This window comes from Diceros bicornis, chromosome 15, assembly GCF_020826845.1.
Source record: "Diceros bicornis minor isolate mBicDic1 chromosome 15, mDicBic1.mat.cur, whole genome shotgun sequence".
NCBI classification, from domain to species: Eukaryota; Metazoa; Chordata; class Mammalia; order Perissodactyla; family Rhinocerotidae; genus Diceros; species Diceros bicornis.
The window spans coordinates 21,988,680-22,012,819 of NC_080754.1; the positions used below are offsets into that span (position 1 = coordinate 21,988,680).

Here is a 24,140-nt window from a genome sequence, read left to right on the forward strand (position 1 = left end):
CGCCTGGTTAAGAGTAGCTGTGGTTTCCAAAGCTGGTCGCAGGAATAATGCGTTTTCTTTGTCGCACGGGTGGCGTGGCTCCTTTAAGCCGGTAGTTGAGGCGCTGAGGGAAGCTGTAGTGGGAGTGTTCGAGGATTCGCTTTGGTAAACCTTATTCCCTGTTCCTTGTTCTCGGTTCCCTGACCCGGAGCCGCATTTCAGGGTTTCTCCTTCTCTTCGCTCCTCTCTTCTTAGCTACCTTCCTCCTCTTAGCTCCTCTGTTGACTTGGTCCTCTTGTTGGTCCTCCAAAGAACCATTGACCCCGGAGCGGCCCCGTGTGCGACCTCGGGTAGGACGGCCTTGGCTGCGACGAGCGTGGCCCCCGGACTCAGCTGGCAGAGTCCGAGGGAATCTAGGGCCTCGGGGGCTCGCAGTGGGGAGGAGTGAACATTACTGAACCGGGCTCGTGGAGGGCAGCTGGTCCGGAGGTTTCGCGGTGATAGCCGCTTTATGTAGGAAGGCGTGGAGACTACTATGAAATATGGTAACTGAGAAAACCACAGTTAGATGTATAGAATCCAGGTTCTAGAACTGGAATAGTGGTATACTGAAATAATCTACCTGGGCTCTCCGCATCCACTCCTTTTTCCTTTTATTTTTCACCCTGCAGTCAGCATAATCTTTTAAAATCGCGAATTTGATCCAGTCACCTCCTGCTTAAAACCATTTGAAGTTAATGAAGAGGGTTTCCAATAGCCTATCTCTCTTTTACTCTGGAAGCAGCAGTGGAGGCAGTGAATTGGGGGAAGCTGGCAGGGTGGGCATGTTAGAAGAACACGTGCTTAGGGGATCTGTTGAAAGTTTTATGGAAGTACTTGCCTAGCTGTGCTGGAGGCTGGAAAGTCATTGGTGAACTATTGTAAGCCCCTGGTCTCAGAGATAGACATGGAGAAAAGTACAAGTCTACGCACCTGAAGGAAGAACGGGAAAGAGCTATGGGAACGTGTGGAAGGGAGTCATACTAAGCTACTCGGGAATCTGGAAAGGTCTCTGAGGAAATGTCATTTGAGATATGAAGGATGGCTAGGAGAAGGGAGTTTGGGCTTAGATTTGGGGGCAGAAAGAACAGCATGTGCAAAGGCCTGGAAGTGGGGAAAGCATGTGTGGCTCATAGAATTGCGACAATGCCAGTCTGTCTGGAGGTGAGGTTGACAAGAGTAGACAGTGCAGAGAATGCATTCATTTCAACATTGTTTCTCCAACTCTGTGCCTGGTACACAGTAGTCCTTAAATGTTTTTTTTTTTTTTCTTTTTTTTTTTCCCCCCCAAAGCCCCAGTAGATAGTTGTATGTCATAGCTGCACATCCTTCTAGTTGATGTATGTGGGACGCGGCCTCAGCATGGCCGGAGAAGCGGTGCGTCTGCACGCTCGGGATCCGAACCCAGGCCGCCAGCAGCAGAGCGCGCGCACTTAACCGCTAAGCCACGGGGCCGGCCCTAAATGTTTTTGTGATTAGAATGCATATGGTTCAAAAACAAAACCAACTTGCCTTTGGGGTCTGGGCTGGGTAGGGAGATAGGTGAGGCTGGGAGATGACTGATCATCATCTCCCAAGGGCTAGCCCTGAGAAGTCACACACTCAAAAGTCTCCAGAGGCCAGCCAAGCTCCTTCCCTGTTTAAAACTGTCGACTGCTCTTCAGCTTATTGTTTCCATGTGGTAGCATGGCTTCACGTTTTTCCTCAGATATTTCCAGTTTTCAAGAGGAGCTGAAAGTTGAATTTTATGTTAAATCTCACGATTTTTAAATGTTGACAATGTAATTGTAATTCAGAAAATTTTCAAAACATTCTTTGGGTTAAACAGTGTGGCACAGGATGCCAGTTTGAGACCTCTGACCTAAGTAACTTAAGAAATCCAGAGATTGAGGAGGAGATTCAGCATAAGTGGGGAAGTAGAAGTGGTGGAGGAGAGAACGCAGTGGTCAGGAAGGAGGATTTTAGAACACAGATTTTGAACAAGGTGGCACAGCATGACTTCTTTCCTGAGCTCCAGGTTCATTTGTTCAGCTACCTGCTGGACATCTTCACCAGAATATTCTGTGGTATCTCCTCAAAGACAAGCAACTAAAAGTTGAATACCTCGTTTCTTCCAAACTTGTTCCTCTTCAGGTGTTAACCTATTTCTCATACTAGTACTTTTCTCTTTCTGGATACACTGGCTCAAAGCAAATAGCTACATGTTATTGTTTAATAACATATTAAACTATGTTATTGTTTAATGGGTATAGCATTTCACTTTTACAAGATGAAAAGAGTTACGGAGATGGATGGTGGTGACAGTTGCACAACCTTATGAACGTATTTAATACCATTGAACTGTATACTTAAAAATGGTTAATTGGTAAATGTTATGCGTTTTTTACCATAATAAAAAAATTGTAAAAAAAAAACACCCCTAAATAGCTATTTAAATTTTTCCTACCCTGTTACTCCATTTCCATTATTATTGGGTCCTTTTGATTTTGTTTCGATAATAAGTTTCATTCATCCTGTCCTCTTACAGTTGTGCTCTCCTCCGCAGCTTAGGTTTGGTTGCTATATCTCCTCATACCTCCACAGTGCCTGCATCTTCACTTACTTCAGTCCAGTTTTCATATTGTTGTCAGAGTCACTTTCCTAAATAGGGGGTCTTATTCTGAATGCCAATACATAATGGAACTCTTATATCAGCCTTACATCTGCTTTCAAATCAGAACACTTTACACGAATTATCTTATTTAATCCATCCATCAACTCTATGAAGAAGGTGCTGTTTATCACTTTTTATATATGAGGAAACTGAGACTGAGAATTTTCAAGGGTCCTGGGCTAAGAAATGATGGAACTGGGATTCAAAACTCAAAACAATTGGATTGCGGAGTCCTCATGTCGCTCCCTTGCTCAAATCTTAAGGGCCCCCTAAGGTGTTTCAGGCAAAGGAAACAGGCTGAATGATAAGTGGCACCGGGTCCTCCCCATGCGGGATGTGCATTGCCAGTATATGTAATAGCCAGGCACCAGATTTGTCTGGAGCAGTGGTCAGGGACTTTTTCTGTGTATTAGAGATACCCAAAGAACTTTTAAAATAAGATAATTGCTTGATCTGGCCCTCCCAGCCCAGCTGAAAGAGAATCTCTGGGATTGGGGCCCAGGGTGGATATTTTTAAATGCCCTGCAGATGATTCTGCTTTACAGCCAGGGATGAGAATTATTGGTCCGGAAAATGGAGTGTGTGGAGTGGAAGATCAGGGAGGGGAATACAATAGTAGGAAATAACCCTGGAAAAGTGGGTTATTTTGACATTTGTCTGCCATTCTTTGGTCTGTTGGAAGTTTCTGAAGCCATATGTTGTGTTCTGCCAACTGTTGAGCATGTGAAACAAAACAAACCAAAACTGGATTCAAGTACAATGTATAACCAAATTGGAAAGGAGAATAAAATGTATCCAACAGCTGCTTTGGTGTTGACTCCAAGCACTTGCTTGACATCCTTAAGCCTTGGGATGATGAGAAGGCTCTAGGATCACAGGTTTTGATCTAGGTGCTACTTTGTTATCTCTTGTATATAGTCATGCCTGAGTATTTACAATCTGAAATATATATTATAACTGACTTTCCTTTTATTTTTCCTTTATTACAAGTAGGGCATTATATTTTTCTCCAAAAAACTATGTGTGTAGATTGGTTATTTAGGAATATCTTTTTAATGTAGTACAGTGGATATAAAAATATTTCTTACAAAAAGATTAAATCTGATAAGGTTGATGATAACCACTGATTTTAAATAAAAGGTTCAATAGAAACTAGTGTTAATAACAGAAGATGATTCCCTATTGAAATAGTTCAATAGGATGTCTCTGTTAAAAATTTCCCTATGGTGTAGGGAAATTTCATTTGACATAGTCTGTGTGGATAGCCTGGTCATTTTTAGTTTCGGGCCTTTTAAATCGATATGGAGGCTATCCTTATTAACAGGTGCTTCCTAAGCACATTACTTACATTCTCATTTATTCATCACAACAGCCTCATTGAGGTACTTGATATCTGTATTTCTCAGAGAGTAAACTGTGGCTTGCAGTTGTTTAAGGGTTTTGCTTAGGTTCACACAGCTACTGAAACAAAACACAGGCTGTCTAACTCTGAATTCCAAAGCCCAGGCTTTTTAACAACATATGAAAGTCTAGCCCATGCCAGTTTGGGCTTCTAGAAGACAGGTTTCTGGGTCATGACAGGAGAATTGTGTACAGTTAGCTTCTGCTTTGTCCTGCAAGGGATCCAGCATTTAAGAATATCTTGAGCTTTTTTTCTTTTTTAAGGACTGTATGGTGTTTACTTAATTGGTCATCAGATTTAACTTTGCAAGGTTGGTAAAGCTATCTGGATCTAAGTGTTAATTTCTTTCAGATTTATAACAGTGATTTTGCCAAACACCCCAACTGGTGATTACTTATACTCTTATTGGTTTGTTATGATTTTATTGTGAGAGCATGACTATGTAAAACATCCTAGAATCTATCTTGGTAGAAGAATTTTACTCAAGAAAGACACTTTAAGGATATGCTAACTGCTGGGTTTCTCAGGGGGGTTCCAGCATTCCAGATACCAAAGATCTATAGCATTAAGAACAGTGAGACTTCATTCAGCTTTTTCGTGTGTCTCTTTCTGAAGTGGGCTTGATATATTGTATCATTGCTACAAGTAATAAGTTACTTTTTCAGATCAAGCACACTGTAGATCATGAAAATAACTTTAAGAAATATGTCAGGGCCGGCCCCGTGGCTTAGCGGTTGAGTGCGTGCGCTCCACTGCTGGCGGCCCGGGTTCGGATCCCGGGCGCGCATCAATGCACCGCTTCTCCGGCCATGCTGAGGCCGCGTCCCACGTACAGCAACTGGAAGGATGTGCGGCTATGACAGACAACTATCTACTGGGGCTTTGGGGGAAAAATAAATAAAATCTTAAAAAAAAAAAAAAATATGTCAAACTTTTTAGATGTAATCTTTTGTGTACTCTAGAGGAAAATCTTGTTCTCTGTTAAATGCTTAGGTATTACATCTTTTAAAACAATGTTTTGAGTACCTTTGTGGCACTCCAAAAATAGTGGTAGCTACCAGCTACCTAATGGGTTGATTATTCTAGATTTAAAATGATTACTATGTCCTTAGCCTAGCTAATTTTCTCTCTCTCTCTTTTTTTTTTTTTTTCTTTTTCTGAATTCAGTATATTTAAAGCTGAAGTTTGCTGCTAAAGATGGCAGACCCAGATGTCCTCACGGAGGTTCCTGCAGCACTGAAGAGGTTAGCCAAGTATGTGATCCGGGGGTTTTATGGCATTGAGCATGCTTTGGCCTTGGATATCTTGATCCGGAACCCCTGTGTGAAGGAGGAGGACATGCTGGAGCTGCTCAAGTTTGATCGGAAGCAACTTCGATCAGTTCTGAATAATTTAAAGGGAGACAAGTTCATCAAATGCAGAATGAGGGTAGAGACTGCTGCAGATGGGAAAACCACTCGCCATAACTACTACTTTATCAATTATCGTACTCTTGTAAATGTGGTCAAATATAAATTGGACCACATGAGAAGGAGGATTGAAACTGATGAGAGAGATTCCACCAACCGGGCTTCCTTCAAATGTCCTGTCTGTAGTAGTACTTTTACAGACTTAGAAGCTAATCAGCTCTTTGATCCCATGACAGGTGAGATTTTTCCAGTTTATAAATCTTTCAAGTAACTTTTAAAAATAAAATATGTATGTATCCTTTTTCTTAAATTGATTCATCTAATTTTTAAACCAGTCATGTATATTATTATAAAAGTGAATGGATTGGTATTGGTCAGCATATAGTCATTTTTAGTCTTATTGTCCAGTTTGACTATCATACTACTTTTAAAAACTTTTACAAAGCCTTTCTCCTTCACAAGGGAGTGTACTCTCCCATCCATGGCCCTCTTACCTCTGTTCCCACCCCCACCCCTTATTTATTTATAGCTGCAGCCTAATCTGAAGGGTTGACTTTGAGGCTTTTCTGACAACTTTATTTTTGACCTCTTCATTCAACAAATATTTGAGCACCTACTTGTGCCCATCACTGCCAGACAGTTACAGTACAGTGTTTTTAAATGCTTTGTTAGTGGAAGTGCAAAGTGCTGTAGGAGTATATGACTAGGGCACCTAATCTGAATTGGGAGAAGGCCTCTGGAGGAAGTTAAGTAACAGCTGAGACCTAAAAGATAAGTAAGAGCTAGCCAGGTGAAAGCAGAGGGGCACCTTTTCCAAGTTAACAAATCGATAAATATTTAGTCTCTTAGCTATTCATTAATGGAAGAGAATTGTCAAAAAGCAACAAATCTGCTTCATTTAATTAAATAGTTTTAAGGATTTTTATCAATACAGAATTCATAAAACATGCATTTTCTAAAAAATGCAGTATGTCTAGCATTAACATGAGAAACTTTAAAGTGCTAGGTTGTCTAGTTATTTTGTCTTGCTATTTGTAAATTAGAAAAGAGACTATAGTTTTGCTAATTACTCAGTGAATCAATTCTGTATTTTCTAGAGGTAAAAATCGAAAGAAAGAGTCAGTGCTGTTAAGTTACGTTGTCACTTTGTAGGGCTGAATTTAGGAGTATAGGTCACTTTTTAGTTCATAGATCTACCTTTTAAAAAACTATCTGAAAAATGTAATTTAAACTTGCATACATGAAATATTTTATTGTAAAAAATTACAGATTTATGTACACATTTAATTTTCTAATTTTTGTATATGTTATGTATTGTACATTTAAAATTTTTTTAATGGGAAATAATCCCAATATCAATTAAGATTGTTGACAAAAAGAGCTAGCGATAGCCTATGACTTTTTTTTTTCCTTGTTTACTGTGAAGCAGTCATTTTGGATGAAATCATCTTAAGTATTCACATTTGTGTTAAATATTTAATTTGTCTGAACCTAAGTAGTTACCTTGAAAGGGCTTAATTAGGAGAGATCTTGGTTATAAGAAAATCTTAAGCATCCTGAGTATGAGAATTGCTTGAGTGTGCTGTAGAGGAAGGCTGTAGAGTACGTCTGGGGCTCTTTCAAAATAGACTAGAAAAGTCTCATGATTTTTGCCATTCACTCTAACAGATTTCTTAAAGGAGCTCTGGGGTTTGGTTTTGTGGTTCTCTGCAGATGTTGGTGTTACAGTGGTCATCTTCATCACTCTTGACTGCAGTGGAAGGTGTTATCCAGTCCCTCAGAGAGGGTAATCTAAAGTAATGTGCTTCTACTACATTTATTCATCATTTGATTCTTATTTAATTTCACGAAACTTTCTAAAAGAAAGTTGTTCCACTACTTGTATATCAGTATTTAGGAGATTGATCTGTGATGCTCTTTGAATTTAACCTAGGGTTAGTGTCTGAATGAAACTAGTTGTAATCAACAGGTGGCCTCTGGAAGAGATGGCCTAACACCCAAATATAGTCAAGGTTATTTGAATCAGGGAGTTGAGATAGGGTAGGGGGCATGAAAACATTTGCTAAAAAAAAGCTAAAACTGAAACAGTCATTTTGTGGCCAGTCTGAACAAAGACTGTATTATGAATATGAGGGTATGGTCAGCATGAAATGGAAAGAAGGGGTTCAGGAGAGCAAGAGTAAGTCGCTTTACCTTGGTATCACTCAGGGGAGGGTGCCCTGATCCGCCAACATTCATAATCAACTTAATTGGCAGTTATGCCCCTACAGTGAAGCCTGAGGTATCATGGAAAATTCTTAATCATTGGTGACCGTCGTTCTGAGAATGTTCTTGACTTTTGATTGTAATTTGGTTTTTCATTTGGACTTTCCTTTAAGGAGAGCATGTGCTGACTGGGTGATAAACTAGGCCCCAGTCTGTTTGTCAGCTCTGGGGTTTTGTTTTGTTGCACTGTTAATACCTTGACACCTTGCCTTGGTCTATACATTCCCTTTAGAAATCTTAGTCTGTTTCTCTCTGCTCTCTTCCTATTTTGCTCAATATTCACGTCCTTCTCCCTCATTTTGAAGAAGATAATAAACATTTGGTATGTGTATCAAAAAGGAGGAGGGAACTTCTTTTGCTGTGATATTTATGCTCTGTTTAAATGGATAGATTACAGTTTTCATTCTAAGCCCAGTCCTGTACAAAGCTATTCTATGTCATGGTTTCTATTGGAGATTGACAATATTTCTGACCAAATGATGGGGGTAACTGATGGGCTTCTATCTCCATTCCCATATCAACACTTATTAGGTTGAACTGTGGTTTATATTACCAATTAGGGAGTATTCTGGAATTAGATATGAAGCCTTCTAGAGTTTACTGTTTCCCTGACAAAAAGTTCATAACTCGAGTGTATGGAGAGCTCTCTGCCACTGGACAAAGGATAGTGACTCCTAGATGAGCATTGGGAATTTCTGTGCTCAGGAAACTCTGAGTCCAGCAAGAATTGTTTTACCAGTGTTGATTTGCACATAAGCCAGTGATGTTCCCACTTCAGTTTACAGATTTTCCCTACCCCTTCTCTTATTCCTAAAGATTGTAGGTTCTCTCCATACTTTCCATTTATATTTTGCCTTTGGTGTTCTTGGGTTGAACTCTCTCCAAATGTTTGATGTTTGGTATGCATAGATACTCTATTTCACTAAAATGGAATAGCCTAGCCTTTGCCCACTAGTCCCTGGTTTCAGAAACTTAATCAGGCAAAACCAGCTGTTTTACTTCCTGAAATATGGGTGTTTTGTCTAGTTAAAACAAAGACAACATGACATGAAATCCCTCAAATTATCAAAATAGCATCTTGTGGTTCATAAATGTATGTTTTAGATTTAGCAAGCTTTCTGACCACATAAACAGACTTAGAATTTCTACTTTAGCAATCTCAACCATGGATGATTGAGTTAATGGCACTTCTAAGTTAAATTCAGCAACATGCTTCCCCAAAAGGGAGGAGGAGATCATATTCTCTTTTTAGATGTTAAGGTTAGATTATATGGAAATAGCTTTATATTTTCCATTTTTAATTTAAAATTATGCCGCCATAAAGCCAGAGAAATTTTTGAAGAGAAAAAATTGCCCACAAAACCACCAGCCTTTTGCATAATACCTATAATTACAATCATAGCCAAGAATAGTTTGTGAACTCTTGGTTCCATAATGTATCAAACTCCAGTTTCTATCTAGTGTTCAAAATGTATTTTAATAGATATGATCCCCCCCCCCATTTTCCTTTCCACCCCTTTTGGGCACTTCGATTTTATCTATTTTTTTGCTAGTATACATTTGATGCTTTGAATACTTTTGTGTATATAGCATTTTATTCCTGTTTAAGTTTTTCTTTAAGAAGAATTCTCAGCAGTGGGAATAATGGGCAAAAGAATATAGTTTTAAAGCCTCTGTAAAGGCATATATGGCACTGTCGTTTTATTGTGGGGTAAAATTGTTAGATGTTTGAATTAGAAATAGTTTGGGAGCTGCTGTTACTGAATTCACCTAGAGACCTGGGGATCTCATTTTAAATAAACTTTGAAATAAGTTAAATTTTTAAAAAAGGAATCTTGTAAGTGTGTATTTAATAAAATCTTAGAAATAGAAATTTAGAGATTATTTTATCTAGCTCAGCTCATCAAATGATGTGTGTGTGTGGACGCACATACACATGCCTATGTTGTACTCTAGGGTTTGGAGGATCGTACAAAGTAATAAATAAATCGAGGGCTATATAGATTTCTAGGATGTTTTAGATTGAATATTAGGGAAGAATATGATAGCTTTCATGGAGACTCAGCTTGTTTTGTGACTCCATGGAAAAGCCTTAGAGACAGACAGATTTTAGGATTAGTATAAAAGAAGTCTTTAATAACGAAGTCTAAAATAAAATGTCTCAACTGCTAAAAATAGCCAACAGTGGGAATTGTTGTAGCTCTTCCAGTGGTTGGTTCTGAGTCACTTGGAATATTCAAGTAAACCCCATATCTACTTGGGGTAGTCATATATAAATTTGGGGTTAAATCATAGAATCCCTTCTTGCTTTGTGACTGCAGGTAAAGCTTTTTGGTTTATAGACAGATTAGTTTCCTGATCCCCATTTCATTAAAATTCCTCTTTAATTCTCTTACCTAACATTTTTAAATTGTTAGGGTCTTACATTTGTGGGACTCTTCAAGACTTGTTAATAGTGTTTACCTTCATAGAGTGGGCTACTTTTTCCTGTCTTCACCTTGTTCTACTTAGGACAGGAGATATCTTATAAGCAGTGTTTTCAATTCCTAAAATGCTAAAAACACAAACAAACACAAAAGAGAAATCTTTCTAGGATTATTTTGCTCAATTGCTGAATTGGAATCTTCCCCAGGATGGGTTCATTACAAAATTATACTGGAAAGCTCAGAGGTGTGGATTTTTTTGGGGGGTGGGTGTGGGTATTATTAGAATAAGTTAAAAAAATTAAAAATAAGTTATAGAAAGATGTAAGGAACAAGTATCTTACTTCTTTTACCCCTTCTCCCCACCTCACCAAACCCTTAGCTCTGATTTATTTATTTATTTATTTTCTTGTGAGGAAGATCAGCCCTGAGCTAACATGCATGCCAATCCTCCTCTTTTTGCTGAGGAAGACTGGCCCTGAGCTAACATCCGTGCCCATCTTCCTCCACTTTATGTGGGACACTGCCACAGCATGGCCTGACAAGTGGTGCGTCAGTGCACACCCCGGATCCGAACCCCGGGCCGCCAGCAGTGGAGTGCGTGCACTTAACTGCTACACCACCACGGGGCCGGCCCCTCCGATTTTTTAAAATAATTTTGTTGCTATTGATTTTGAGGATTTGAGAGCTTGTTTTAAAAAAAAAAAAATCTTTTGTGTTTTATCTTTTTTGCATTTTGATGCTGATTACATTGGAGCTAATTTATTTGTGAAGAATTGCTTTTTAGTTTTGATACTGGCATATAATATTCTTTTGATAATTGTCTTTCAAATAGTCATATCTAAACCACAGACTTTTTGCCTGCTCACTGCGTGTTGAAATGAATTTGATTTAGGCCTAATTTAGAGAATTTATTGCAAGCACCATACTTCAATTTGTTATTTTCCCTCCCAGGCATAGTACATTTTTTCCCCTTTATAATGAGTTCCAGAATCTAGGAATGATACATGATTAGACCAAATCTAGATGTGTCCGTTTAAGGAAGGACAGAAACCAATTTGGTTGATAAATTGAGTTTTGAGGTATGGGGTTTTATTGTGTACATCATTAATAAATTTGAGATCTAAATTTAAAAATACATTAAACCTGCTTGATTTTTTCCTTTTGCATGCAAACAAATGAGTATTTTACAGTGTTATGTGTTCTGTAGTGAATTGTTAAAGGATGATTTTTCAAATTCCTTTTTATTATAGATAAAATAATTCTAGGAAACATATAACTATATTCCTGTCACGTCCGTTACTATTTTATAATAGCAATTCCTTTTCCATACATTTACCCTTACCCAATTAAACTGAAGAAATTTGCTTTATGAAATAAAGTTTGGAAATTAGAATAAAGGTGACTTTTTGAGACTAGCGTTTTAATATATATGCCCCTGAACATTTTGAGGTATAAAAGTTATAACAAAGGACTTGATAATACTTTCAAAGAATAGCCCAAGAATGACTGTATAACTTCTGTATATTAGTTAAGAGGGGGTTGAGTGCTTCTGGAGAATTCAAAATAACATTTGTTTTCTTTCTTCTAAAAATACATAAGTAATATAATGAATATATGTTAAGGACTCAAATAGTAGAAAAATAGGTAGAATAAAATGGCAAACTTAGTTTTTCCTCTCTATGTTCTCCCACTCAACCCAGTCCCTACTTGTCCCACCTTTCAGTGTGTTAACAACTGTTAAGTTTTGTGGTTATCCTTCCAGTCCTTTTACATTACATCCCAACCCTACCTTACCGCCCCCCATAAGCCCTTTTGAAATCTAAGAAATCAAAGTGATTCTTAATTAAGTATTTTGTTGTTATAACAGCTTATAGTTATTAATGCTTGGCCAACTTCTGATAGTATTGTCAGGTTTTTTAGAGCACTTATTACATAGAGGCCTTTTGCATAATCACTGTGTTCAGTGGACATCATTTTCAGAATTTTTTTTTTTTTTTAAGCCATACCTATACCATAGTAAAGTGACAGTGTATTAGGATTCTAGAGCCCTGGCTTCTTGTCTTGGGCTATGTTGGTAACTGTTGTCTTGGGCAAGTCCTGTAATCATTTGAGGACTTTTTGTAGCATGTGTAAAATAAGTTCAGTTTATTCTATACCATGTATGGTTTCTCTCAACTCTAATTTGAAAGCACCCTTTAATTTGGAGAATAGTTGACATTTTAAAAGTATATATAGGCTTGGGATTGTTTTATCACTGCTTGTAGAGGTGACTGTTGGTTAATTTGAAAGCCTTGGTTAGCAATTGAAACTCTTGGTTATAGTAGTGTTCTTGTAGAGAACATGCTCTGTTCAATTATGCCATCGTCAGAAACACATTGTGACATAATGCAGAATAATATTTACAATTTTCTGGCAATCTTATTTTCCCAAGATCCCCAGTTCACTCCCTTTCCCTATATATACAAAATCCATAAAATATTCAGTGGGAGGGGAACCAATGTCCAAATATGCTTCCTAAGGTGTATATGGTGGTTGGATTTTTAGAGTGTGGTAAAATTAATCTGATATGTTAGTGACATGTCTTGAAGTTTTATAGTTTCCTCTTTATCTCACTAAAATCCTAGGAGTTCTGGTTCTAGATACTTGGTTTTAACATGGAACTGTTAATTGTCTTTTATTTTTTTTTTCCTGGAAGCTTTCTGAGTCAGGAAGAGTAAAATACTTTTTTTTTTTCTTCCCCAAAGCCCCAGTGTGTAGTTGTGTGTCCTAGTTGTATGTCTCTCTAGCTCTTCTATGTGGGACACCACCTCAGCATGGCTTGATGAGCAGTGCATAGGTCTTAAGAATTTGGTTTTAAGTTAAAATAAGTATAAATATCTTAGAAATATGATTAAAAACTGTTTGCTATGCCGCACTTAGGGGTGAAATTACTTTGAAATCCATCAGTGATAGATGGATAGATAGGTGATAAATATAGCAAAATATTAATTGTAGAATCTCGATCATGGGCACATAGATATTCACTGTAAAATTCTTTCAACTTTTCTGTAGATTTGAAAATTTTAGTAATAACTTGGAGGAGGAGGAGTGGAGATATAAACTATTTGCTAAAGGCTAGACTTGAGGATTTTTCTTGCATGACCTGAGACTTTTGTTTTCTCTGTAGGAACTTTCCGCTGTACTTTTTGCCATACAGAGGTAGAAGAAGATGAATCAGCAATGCCCAAAAAAGATGCACGCACACTCTTGGCAAGGTTTAATGAACAAATTGAGCCCATTTATGCATTGCTTCGGGAGACAGAGGATGTGAACTTGGCCTATGAAATACTTGAGCCAGAACCCACAGAAATACCAGCCCTGAAACAAAGGTGAGTGTAGGCCTTGTGTCTTAACCAAGAACACCTGGGAGCTTGCCCTTGTCTAACTACCTGTACTTTGGAGAGCAGGAGTGGGTAAGTAATTTACCAGGAGACTAAACACTATAATGTTATGTGGATTCTAAGCTCTGCCACACTTGGCTTATTAACTTGTGCCTGTGGTGAGATTTGTTTGTACTGAATGCAGAACAGTGTGGGCCTTAGGCAAAAATCTTTAAATAGTCAGATTTGACTTCAGCTACTCACTCTGCTTGGGCCTGCTACAACTCTGCCAGTTGTTATCTCATCCTCAGTTGGTTGTGCCTCTTGGGGATATTTGAATTTTCCTAGCCAAGTTCTGAGGGGTGAAGTTCTTGAAGGGATACAGCATTCGCTTTTTTGTTTTTGAAGCTTTTAACCACACATTTCTCGCCTGCCTTAGTTTTCAGTGCAACTTCCTTGAAAGTGAAGTATAGTATGTGTTACCTATGGGTTAATACTTCTGACTATGGCTCTCTATTTTTATCAGTGTTCCCTAACATTTGAATTGCAGAGAATTGTTGGACTTGCAGCAAGCCAACTGGTTGGTGATATTTAAAGTCTTCCTATCTTTCTTAAATGGAATTCCTTGCCTTTTCCATCATCTCTTATTTAACACTCACCTTAAAGATCTTTAAAATTTTAGTTTTGAAATAATATTCTTGCCTTACCCTGAGTAGGAGTTGTATCTTTTAGAAGTTCTAGAATTTTTAAAATAATCTAAAAAGATTTAAAACTGAATTGTCACTAGTGTCATCATTAAGAGACATTCTCTTTGTAGAAGAAATTTAAATATGCAGAAGGAGTGAACCTAGGTGTCTCTCATCTACATTTTCTTTAGTATACATTTGCTGGTGATTTAGATTTGTCTGTGTCTGTGGGGAAGGTAGAAATAAAATCTGAACTCTCCATAGTTAAACTTACCTTTTTTTGTTTTTGAGGCCATAATAGTTTATAACATTGCAAAATTTCAGTTGTACATTATTATTTGTCAGTCACCATATATGTGCCCCTTTACCCCTTATGCCCACCCCCAACCCTCTTCCCATCTGTTAACCACTAATCTGTTCTCTTTGTCCATGTGTTTGTTTATCTTCCACATATGAAATCATGTGGTGTTTATCTTCTCTGTCTGGCTTATTTCACTTAACTTAATACCCTCGAGGTCCATCCATCTTGTTGCAAATGGGACGATTCTGTCTTTTTCATGGCTGAGTAGTATTCCATTGTATATATATACAACATCTTCTTTATCCATTCATCAGTCAGTGGGCACTTGGGTTGCTTCCACGTCTTGGCTATTGTGAATAATGCTGCAATGAACATAGGGGTGCGTAAGTCTCTTTGAATTGTTGATTTCAAATTCTCTGGATAAATACCCAGTAGTGGGATAGCTGGGTCATGTGGTATTTCTATTTTTAATTTTTTGAGAAATCTCCATACTGTTTTCCATAGTGGCTGCACCAGTTTGCATTCCCACCAGCTGTGTATGAGGGTTCCTTTTTCTCCACATCCTTTCCAACATTTGTTATTTTTTGTCTTGGAAATTATAGTCATTCTAATGGGTGTAATATCTCATTGTAGTTTTGATTTCCATTTCACCAATGATTACTGATGTTGAACATCTTTTCATGTGCCTGTTGGCCATCTGTATTTCTTCTTTGGAAAAATGTCTGTTCATATCCTCTGCCCATTTTTTGATCAGGTAAAAATATCTTTTAAAAAATATTCTTCCAAATTTTAAAATTTGTTTGACTTGTATTCAAATCTCTCCTGCCTCAAACTGGAATAAAACCAATCTTGAGTTTCTGTAATGGAGTACTGAAAACAAAAGACTTAAATGTAGTCTTGTGCTAACATTTATTTTAACTGTCCTGTTCTTTTTCTCTACTCTTCATGTTCTTCTCTACTCAAAGTACTAAATACTTGCTAACCATCAGAAGATAGTCTTCAGAGTTAATTCTAAAGATAGAGCATAGATAAAAACTGTGTATTCAAGATTATACACAGAGAGAAACAGAGTAGCTTCAGAAAGAGTGAGTGACTCATTTAAGAGTCTGGATGAAGGGGAGACAGATAAGGACAGGGATGTAGTGGGCCAGGTCAGAGCTAGAGAAACCTTGGGTGGAGAGAGACTGAAAAGACATATGGTTAGCTCAGGGAGACACTTTGGGGGCAAACAGGCATATAGAGCAAGCTCGACACAACAAAATAAGGATCTTGGCTTGAGGATAGTAGAGACGTTAAAAGGAGTCACAGAGACAACTGAGTAAGAGAGAAGAGACTCAGAATGCAGGGCAAACATAGAAACTCATAAATACAGATCACACCCAGAGAGAAGAGAAGAGAAAGAAAAGTGAATGCTTGAAGGAGACCAAAATTCAAAAGGCAGCTTCCACCAGAGTGAACAGATTATAGTGAAGGCAGTGACGCAACCTTTTGGAAGACAACATGGAACAGGTAGAAGATAGAAAGAGCACGACTAGGGACAGATAAAGATTAGACTGAGACAAACCTAGTGAATAGTGTAAAAGATAACATTAGATGAACGCAGAAAGAAATAAAAGGTAGAAAGAAACCAATTATTTGCAAGTGCAGCATAAGACTTTAAAATATAGCAAGACAAATAGGTGGATTGGGCACAGAGAGGTGCCTAGTAGACCTAGACTCAGAGTGGGAGAGCAAATAACTGGTATGAAGGCCATGGGAAAGGATGGTTTCCAAAGCAGCGCTGGGTATAGCTAGAGGCAGTAGCTAGAAGGCATGGATTAAATGACTGGACCGGCGTGGATTGGACAACTGGAGAGTGCACATTTCTTGATAGCAGAAGTGGCAGTGGGCCTGTAGAGATCCAGAGGCAGAGCAGGAGGGATGGGATAAGCCCAGCATTACCTCCAGAGGATGGTCAGAAACACAGTGCTCTCAGGGAGCGATGTAAGGGGCCAATCAGATACATGGGCAGAGATATACATCAGAGAAATCTCAACTGAGCATGAGGCAGAAGGCTCAAGTAGATATAAGTGGGCCCAGAAGAGCAATGGAGTAAGCAGGAATGAAGTAGGGCCAAAAAAGAAGGAAAAATAGTGAGTGGCTTCTGAGAGAGAGAAGTGGCACAGGACATAAAGACAAGTGAAGACAAGTATTGCGTAGGCTTCAAATGAGACAGGCCTCCACCAGGAGACAGTCCAGGATCCAGGGAAAAGATTTAGAGAAAAATGAAAGAGAAGTAAAGGAGAAACATGGGGCAAAGAGAGTCAGTCAGTGGACACTGAAAGGAACACAGCAAAAGGTATGGAGACAGAGCAGGTAGTTCATGAAACATGAAGATAGTTTAGGGGATAAAACATAGCTGTGTAAAGAGAGAAGAAGGGAGAATCATGCACAGAAGTTGATGCAGAAAGCATCAGTAGCAAGCAGAGAAAGACAAGGCATGAGCTTAAACACACAGAGAATCAGGTATATTCAAAAGAATGTGGAACAGACTGAAAGTGAAACAAGTAGATAGAGCAGCAGAAAGACTGAAAATTTGGCTTAACTCATAGAGATGAGGAAACATAAGTGACTAGAGAAAGATAAGGAATGAGCAGGCCTGGAACAAGCTGAGAAGATCGTGGGTAGCAGAGGTAAAAAGCAAAACAAAATAGACTGAGAATTAGATCATGGTTACTGGGTAGACATAATGGTGGGGGGTGGACATGGAGCATCAGTGTAGGTGCAGAGATGGAAGAATACAACTCAGTAGAAGAGAGGCTGATCTGTGCATAGGGATATGCCTTATTTGGTGAGTAGCTGGAGAAGAACATTAATTCTAAGTTGAGGTCTGGCTTTGTAGAATACTTTTCTAGCTTCTCAGCATGCCAAAAAGAAAAGTGCACAAAACCACTTAGAATTATTCTGGGTGGAGCTGAGAGAATGCTTTTAAAAATATAATATGTGTTTTGTTTGTTTTGATTTTTTTGTTTTGTTTTTTAAACAAAATACTCGTGAAAGATGTGACTGGGAGAGATTTTTGCCAGACCAGTGTCTTTAAGTGGATTATGTCACCATATCATTCTCCCCTCTTCCTAAGTAGATTTATTGAAACATCTTAAACTATAAAACCTTAGTCAAAAAAAAAAAAAAACTTAGTCATTTATATGCACCAGAGGATCCAGGAACTTAAATATAAATATGATATATTCTTCTAACCCATTCAATTTTCACCCTGAGGTGTGAGAGAGGTTTCTCAGAATTGTTAAAGCATGATTGCTAGAGAGCATTTATTTGTAATACTTCAGTGACCACCTCCCCAGCTGCCCTTCTTTTCCAACACCAAGACTTCAATTTTTCTTCTTCTTGTCCTCCTCTGATCTTTTTATATAGCAAGGACCGTGCAGCAACTACCGCTGGATCTGCTGGCCTGGCAGGTGGGCACCACCGGGAAGCATGGGCCACCAAAGGTCCCTCCTATGAGGACCTATATACTCAGAATGTTGTCATTAACATGGATGACCAAGAAGATCTTCATCGTGCTTCACTGGAGGGCAAGTCTGCCAAAGAGAGACCCATTTGGTTGAGAGAGAGCACTGTCCAAGGAGCATATAGTTCTGAAGAGATGAAGGAAGGTAAGAGTAGAAGTCAGTAAAATGAATATGTCTTGGGTTCAGTAGAAAATGAACCTGACTTAGCGGGAAATTGCCTGGGCAATTCTTAGTTTTATTAGTAATCCACTATATCTGTTTTACCAAACATTTGCATTATATTAGGAAGTAAGAAATTGAGCAATAAGCATTAAAGCCAACCAATATACTTGTATTATCCTTCAAACTTAGTTGAAATAATAAATAGACAGCTTTTTAAATCTCCATTTTTAAATTTGAGAAATTACTATCTCTTTATCTTAATTTCTTGGAAAAGTGCTATTGTGTTCAAAGTGGCCAAATTCACTTCGTTATTCTTCTGTTGCCCTAATTTACGTACATTTTTATTTCTCTGAATTGGGACCCATAACTATACACTAGTCCAAACTTTTTTATGTTGTCTCCTCATAAACACCAAGGAGTTTGTGCTATTTGAATTACATAAAAAGATGCTACCTGAGTAAAGAATCAAAGATTCTCACCATCCAAGAAGATTGGTGGAACTTTATACTAGAAGATTTTAGAAATCTCTGTGAGCCCTAAAGTGTTAAGAATTGCATAATAACCAGAAGTTTGAGAACTGCAAGATTTTACTTTTTAAATTTGAGTCTTAAGTTACTGGATTCAAAGACTTTAGGTGATGGTGGTTGAGGAGTGTGTAGAAAATAGGAGGTAAGACCAAACAAAAATTACTCAGAAACTAGGAAGCAGAGACGAAAGGAAGTCTGTACCTCTGGTTAGATTTCTTCAGCATTAGAATCTATGTGCCCCTATTCCCAGGTTGTGTATTATGACTAGCATATCACCTGAGTATGCTTCTTTAATGCTAAAGAATCATCTAAAGAATCATCAGTAACTGAAAAACACTTGATTTTGGCCTTTCTCCTAACCTCTTTTCCCTTCATAATTAGTATTTACTGTGTCTGCTAAGAATTGTAAAAGTAGTGCGGAGTTGGGTAGTGATGGTAAAAGCAGGAAATACTAGTAGTGTGATTCTCTTGGTGTTTTAATTCCAATCAGAAAAAGTTTTCCTTGGCAACCATACTTCACTCTCCCTCCTTCCCACTGATTAGCTTGGCTATGATGTTTAGTTATTTCAATTCAAATTGTTTTAGATTATATAGTAGTTGTCAACTATTTAATAGGTGTGTTTTCCCCAACTTGGCTTCTTGCCTGTTCTTGAAGCAACCAAACCTTCTTTTCCTTGAAGTTAGAAGCAAAATTAAATACAACTATTGTTAGGGAATATTAAATACAGTTCGACTCATAAGCTTAACATTTGATGTTTACAATTCCTAGAATGATAGAATTTGATTCATAAGGCCTTAAATAAGTCATCTAGTCTACCCAATTTAGTTTTGTGAATATTTCTTTCTATATAAAATAGGATAGTATTGCTGTCATGTCTAAATTTGTCTTTGTGAAGTCTTATGATAGTAGAATAGGCTCCATCCAGTGAATGTGTGAAGTGAGTCTTATTTGTCCTACACTTAATTTTCATCAGACTTTAAGTCTTTTTAATATCTTTCAGAATTTTATGGACTTCAGTCATGTCCTCATTACTATACTGAAAGTTCTAATTTTTTTTGATTCTGCTTTCGTTACAAATAGTCCTCTTCCCTCAAGCCACCTCCACCCACAGTTTTAGTTTTATTTTAATTGTCTTTTTCTGGACCATCTTCAATCATATTATACTTTACTTGATACCTAGTGACCAGAACAATACATGTTGTTCATGTGTGGATTTATCATTAATGATTTGAGTTCTGTTTCCAATGTCCTTCTGGTTTTTGCCTAATACTTGGTTGGTTTGGTTCTGGAAGCATATGAAGACCATGTGCCCGGATTTTTTCAGACCCTCTCCTGCCCTGTATCTGATAGCTTGGACCATGTCTTTCAGTATATTTTAGATTATTTTTCTATAGGCAGATTTTCTTTTGCCAGTATAGAAGTAGATGGTCCCCGACCTATGATGGTTTGACTTAGGATTTTTCAACTTTACAGTGGTGTGAAAGCAATATGCATTCAGTAGAAACCATACTTCAAATTTTGAATTTTGATCTTTTCTTGGGCTAGCGATATGTGGTACGATACTGTTGTGATGGTGGACGGTGGCAGCGAGCTGCAGCTCCCAGTCAGCCATGCGATCACGAGGGTAAACAACGGATACACTTAGAACCATGCTGTACCCAGACAACCGTTCTGTTTTTCACTTTCAGTACAGAATTCAATAAATTACATGAGATGTTCAACACTTTATAGGCTTTGTGTTAGATGATTTTGCCCAACTGTAGGCCAATGTAAGTCTTCTGAGCACATTTAAGGTAGGCTGGGCTAAGCTATGATGTTCAGTAGGTTAGGTGTATTAAATGCGTTTTTGACTTATGATATTTTCAACTTACGATGGATTTATTGGGACATAACCTCGTCGTAAGTTGAGGAAGGTCTGTAGATCTGCCACTCTTCTGCCCACGTATACAACCTTCTGCTCTTCCTATATTTTTTTGCTATCTTCTTGGCCTTTAAGCACCCAGAATTGCTTAGCATCATCTGTGAACATGACAATTTCACAATATATGTTTTCTATGTAATTTATAACTATTAAATAAGACTGTTCCTACAACCAATGTTTCTACTTTACCATCCAGAGATTTGTTCATTTACCTTTATTTTTTGTTTCTTGTCTTCATCTATAACAGAAAAATTCCTTTTTCTCCAAATCTCTCAAGACCTTTATCTGTTAGATATGACTTGATTTAGTTTACAAAACTAAATTGCTTTTCCCCAAATTTTATATTTCTTTAAACATTAATCAAAATATTATGTTGGTAATATTAAGCTATTTGGAACGTTCTTTTAGAAGCAGTGATTGCTGTAGAGACTTGTATGCATTCCTTGTCTTTTCCTGTTGAAGAACTGCATTGGCAGTAAGGGCTCTAGGGAGGAGGTTCAGCCTTTGGCAGTGTTTTAAAGTAGTTAAGTTTGATTTTAATTCTCAGTTTTACATCCATGTTATCAAAAGCCTGTTTTCTCTGACCTAAACTTTCACTTTGTGAATTCCTGTTTCCCTTTCTCTTATCTGCCCAATATCTCATCTCAGGAGCTAATCCATTCTAATGTGTTAATGAGAAGATGCTTTCATTTCATCCATAGCCAGAATTGACCATTTCTGAGCCTTCTCTTGATGATAATGATGATAATATTCTAAGTGCCAGGCTTATCTTAAGCACACCACAAATATTCACTTAATCCCCACAATAATCCCGCAAGGTAGATGCTATGATTTATTTCGCTTTTTGTACTTGAGAAAATTGAAGCAAAGAGAGATGAAGTAACTTGGCCCAAATCATGCAGCTAATAAGCGTTAGAGTCAGGATTTGAATCAAGAAGCCAGGTTCCAAACAACATTTTTAATCCTTTTATATATTTTAAATGGCGATATGTTTAATATTATTTTCAGAATACAGAATACAAATGTTTTTCTTAAATTTTTCATCTGTAATGTATCAGGCAAGATGTGTACAGAAAATGATAGGAGGTGTGTGGTGAGAGACACTTCATTCCTGATACTAGATTCCTTTTTATACAGAGTTCAAAGTACGCTTAGTTTGCTTTAGGAAAATGAAGCTGCATTTATTCACTCATTTATTAAATATGTATTCATTGCCTAACAAATGATAGGCACTATTCTATTATTTAAATAAATAAAATTATAAAAAAAACAAAACAAAAAAACCCATGTACTTAAACATTATGCTACTTAAGTTCCAGTTTGTGAGAAACAGCTTGAATATACTATAGGCAGCAGCTCAAAAAATGGAACCAGTGAAGTCTGTGTTGTTTTCTAATATTATCTTATATTTAAATATAATATATTAACATATTATTTCTTTTATTAGGTATAAAGGAATGTCTTATATACTTTCTGGGTTTTTCCTCCCAGGTGGCATAGATATAGACGCATTTCAAGAGCATGAGGAAGGCCGTGCAGGGCCGGATGATAATGAGGAGGTCATGCGAGCCCTGCTCATCCATGAGAAGAAGACCTCCTCTGCCACGGCGGGTTCAGTGGGGGCTGCTGCTCCTGTGACCACTGCCAATGGCAGTGACTCAGAGAGTGAGACCAGTGAGTCGGACGATGACTCCCCACCCCGTCCAGCAGCTGTGGCTGCACCTCATCGGGAAGAGGATGAGGAAGACGATGAGTTTGAGGAAGTAGCAGATGACCCCACTGTTATGGTAGCTGGCCGTCCATTCTCCTACAGCGAAGTGAGCCAGCGGCCAGAGCTGGTGGCCCAGATGACACCAGAGGAGAAGGAAGCATACATAGCAATGGGACAACGCATGTTTGAGGACCTCTTTGAGTGAGCTTTCCCTACCTTTTCCTCCTTTCTCTAATGCTCACTTCAAAAAGAAATTCCCTACCTTTGAAGACAAGTATTTAAGTGGCTTTCTGACCCTCTTGATGTAAAGCAACTATTAATCTTGCACAGAGAATAATGGGAGAGAAAGTTTGATTTTTATGCCAGAAACTTCCCAACAAGGTAGGTTGGCTATAAGCATTCCTTTTCCTGCTATTACTACAGTATTAATATTTTACTGTATTTCCTTATCTAATCTTTTTTCTTTCCTTTTTAAGACACATTTTTCTCCCTTCTGAATGAGTGAGGGAAGTCTGTAAGGTAGATTCTTCCTGTCTGTGTACAGAAGCCCACCATAATAGGTTACAGTAATTCACTGAGCACATCCGTTTTGTCTATTCTGACAAGCGTTCCAAAAAATCCTGATATTGCTGCCAACCACAGCAGCTTACCAACAAGCAAATCATTGATGAGGGAAAAAACAATCTTAAAACTTCATATTGCCTCATAATTGAGGATGGAGTCAATATGTAAGAGGAGGTGGGAGTGTGTACAGAAGTGGGATAGATATGCCTAAATCTCATGATCAATATCTAAACCAAAATTTGTGTCTTGGGAACTGACCTGGCTGGTAGATTCTATTTTGGTTTGGATGTTGGATGATAGAAAACAGAAAGTGTGGTAAACCCATATGAAGAAATTAGAAACAAACATGGACATAGGACAAGGAGTCCATGTAAAGGGCTGAAGAGTAGACATCATTGGAAACAGTGCCTTTTAGAATTGCCTGAATTTTTGCTGATTTGGAAATCCTTTATATAAAGCTGAGACTGGTCTCCTTTTCCCTTCTGTAGTGCTATAAATCGTTCAAAGAGGCCATTCCAGCAGAAACCAGCATATAACAATTGATTACTCCTCTCTTTTCTCTCTCTCAACGTTGAAAGCCTTGTCTCCCTTTTGATTCTTGTCAGACATGATATTTTAGAGTGCATCCAGTATATTGTTGAGCATTCTAACCTCAAGGAACATAGTTTATTTTTGGTTCTGATATGTAGCATGGTATTATTCCCTAAGGCAGAAATTCAGAAATAAGGAACTTTCATACAAGGATCTATAACAATTGTATTTTTTGTATTATTTTCTCTTGCATTGTGATTTTTAAGTATTTATCATTTATGTGTGAAGTTAAGATAGATTTTAGAGTATCTGAACCTTGTATGAAGTGATGTTTCATTTACCTGGGTTGTATTAATGACTGAATGTTGACAATAAATCTCTTTTATACTGACTGAAATTTGTTCATTTCCAGCTCTGTGACATCTTGGAGCATAATTAAAATGAATACTCGTCCCATTAAAAAAATGTTTCAGACTTGTTTCTCTTATTAGTTGTATCCCAAATAATAGATGCAATTGTATATGGTCTAAACTTTGTCTGGCAATAAGTTGCCTTAAGAATGACTTTTATGTATGTGCCTTGTACACGTGGGGCTATTCAACTTTTAAACATTGTTTTTTAAACTTTCATAATTCTAGAAAGAAGTTCATTTAAATAAAATTGTAATTAGCTGTTAAGTTTTAAAACGTAGCTGT

General features: G+C 37.8%; 1 protein-coding gene across 2 annotated transcripts; it reads left to right on the forward strand.

Moving 5' to 3' along the window:
• Positions 1-69: 69 nt before the first annotated feature.
• On the forward strand, positions 70-24,140 carry GTF2E1 (general transcription factor IIE subunit 1). 2 transcript variants are annotated; one of them, XM_058555871.1, is made up of 5 exons: positions 70-144; positions 5,241-5,718; positions 13,340-13,541; positions 17,931-18,172; positions 22,131-24,140. In XM_058555871.1, the coding sequence occupies exons 2-5, from the start codon at positions 5,271-5,273 to the stop codon at positions 22,553-22,555; spliced, it is 1,317 nt and encodes a 438-aa protein (XP_058411854.1). In that variant the 5' UTR covers positions 70-144; positions 5,241-5,270; the 3' UTR covers positions 22,556-24,140. The 2 variants fall into 2 exon arrangements, with proteins under 2 accessions (XP_058411854.1, XP_058411855.1); XM_058555872.1 differs by lacking the exon at positions 70-144 and adding an exon at positions 170-329.

Bases quoted from the DNA above. Each gene is read 5' to 3' on its own strand.
- GTF2E1 (XM_058555871.1), top strand. From the start codon at position 5,271: ATGGCAGACCCAGATGTCCTCACGGAGGTTCCTGCAGCACTGAAGAGG. The intron at 13,542-17,930 runs GTGAGTGTAGGC...CTTTTTATATAG, and splicing joins ATACCAGCCCTGAAACAAAG to CAAGGACCGTGCAGCAACTA. The intron at 18,173-22,130 runs GTAAGAGTAGAA...TTTTCCTCCCAG, and splicing joins TTCTGAAGAGATGAAGGAAG to GTGGCATAGATATAGACGCA.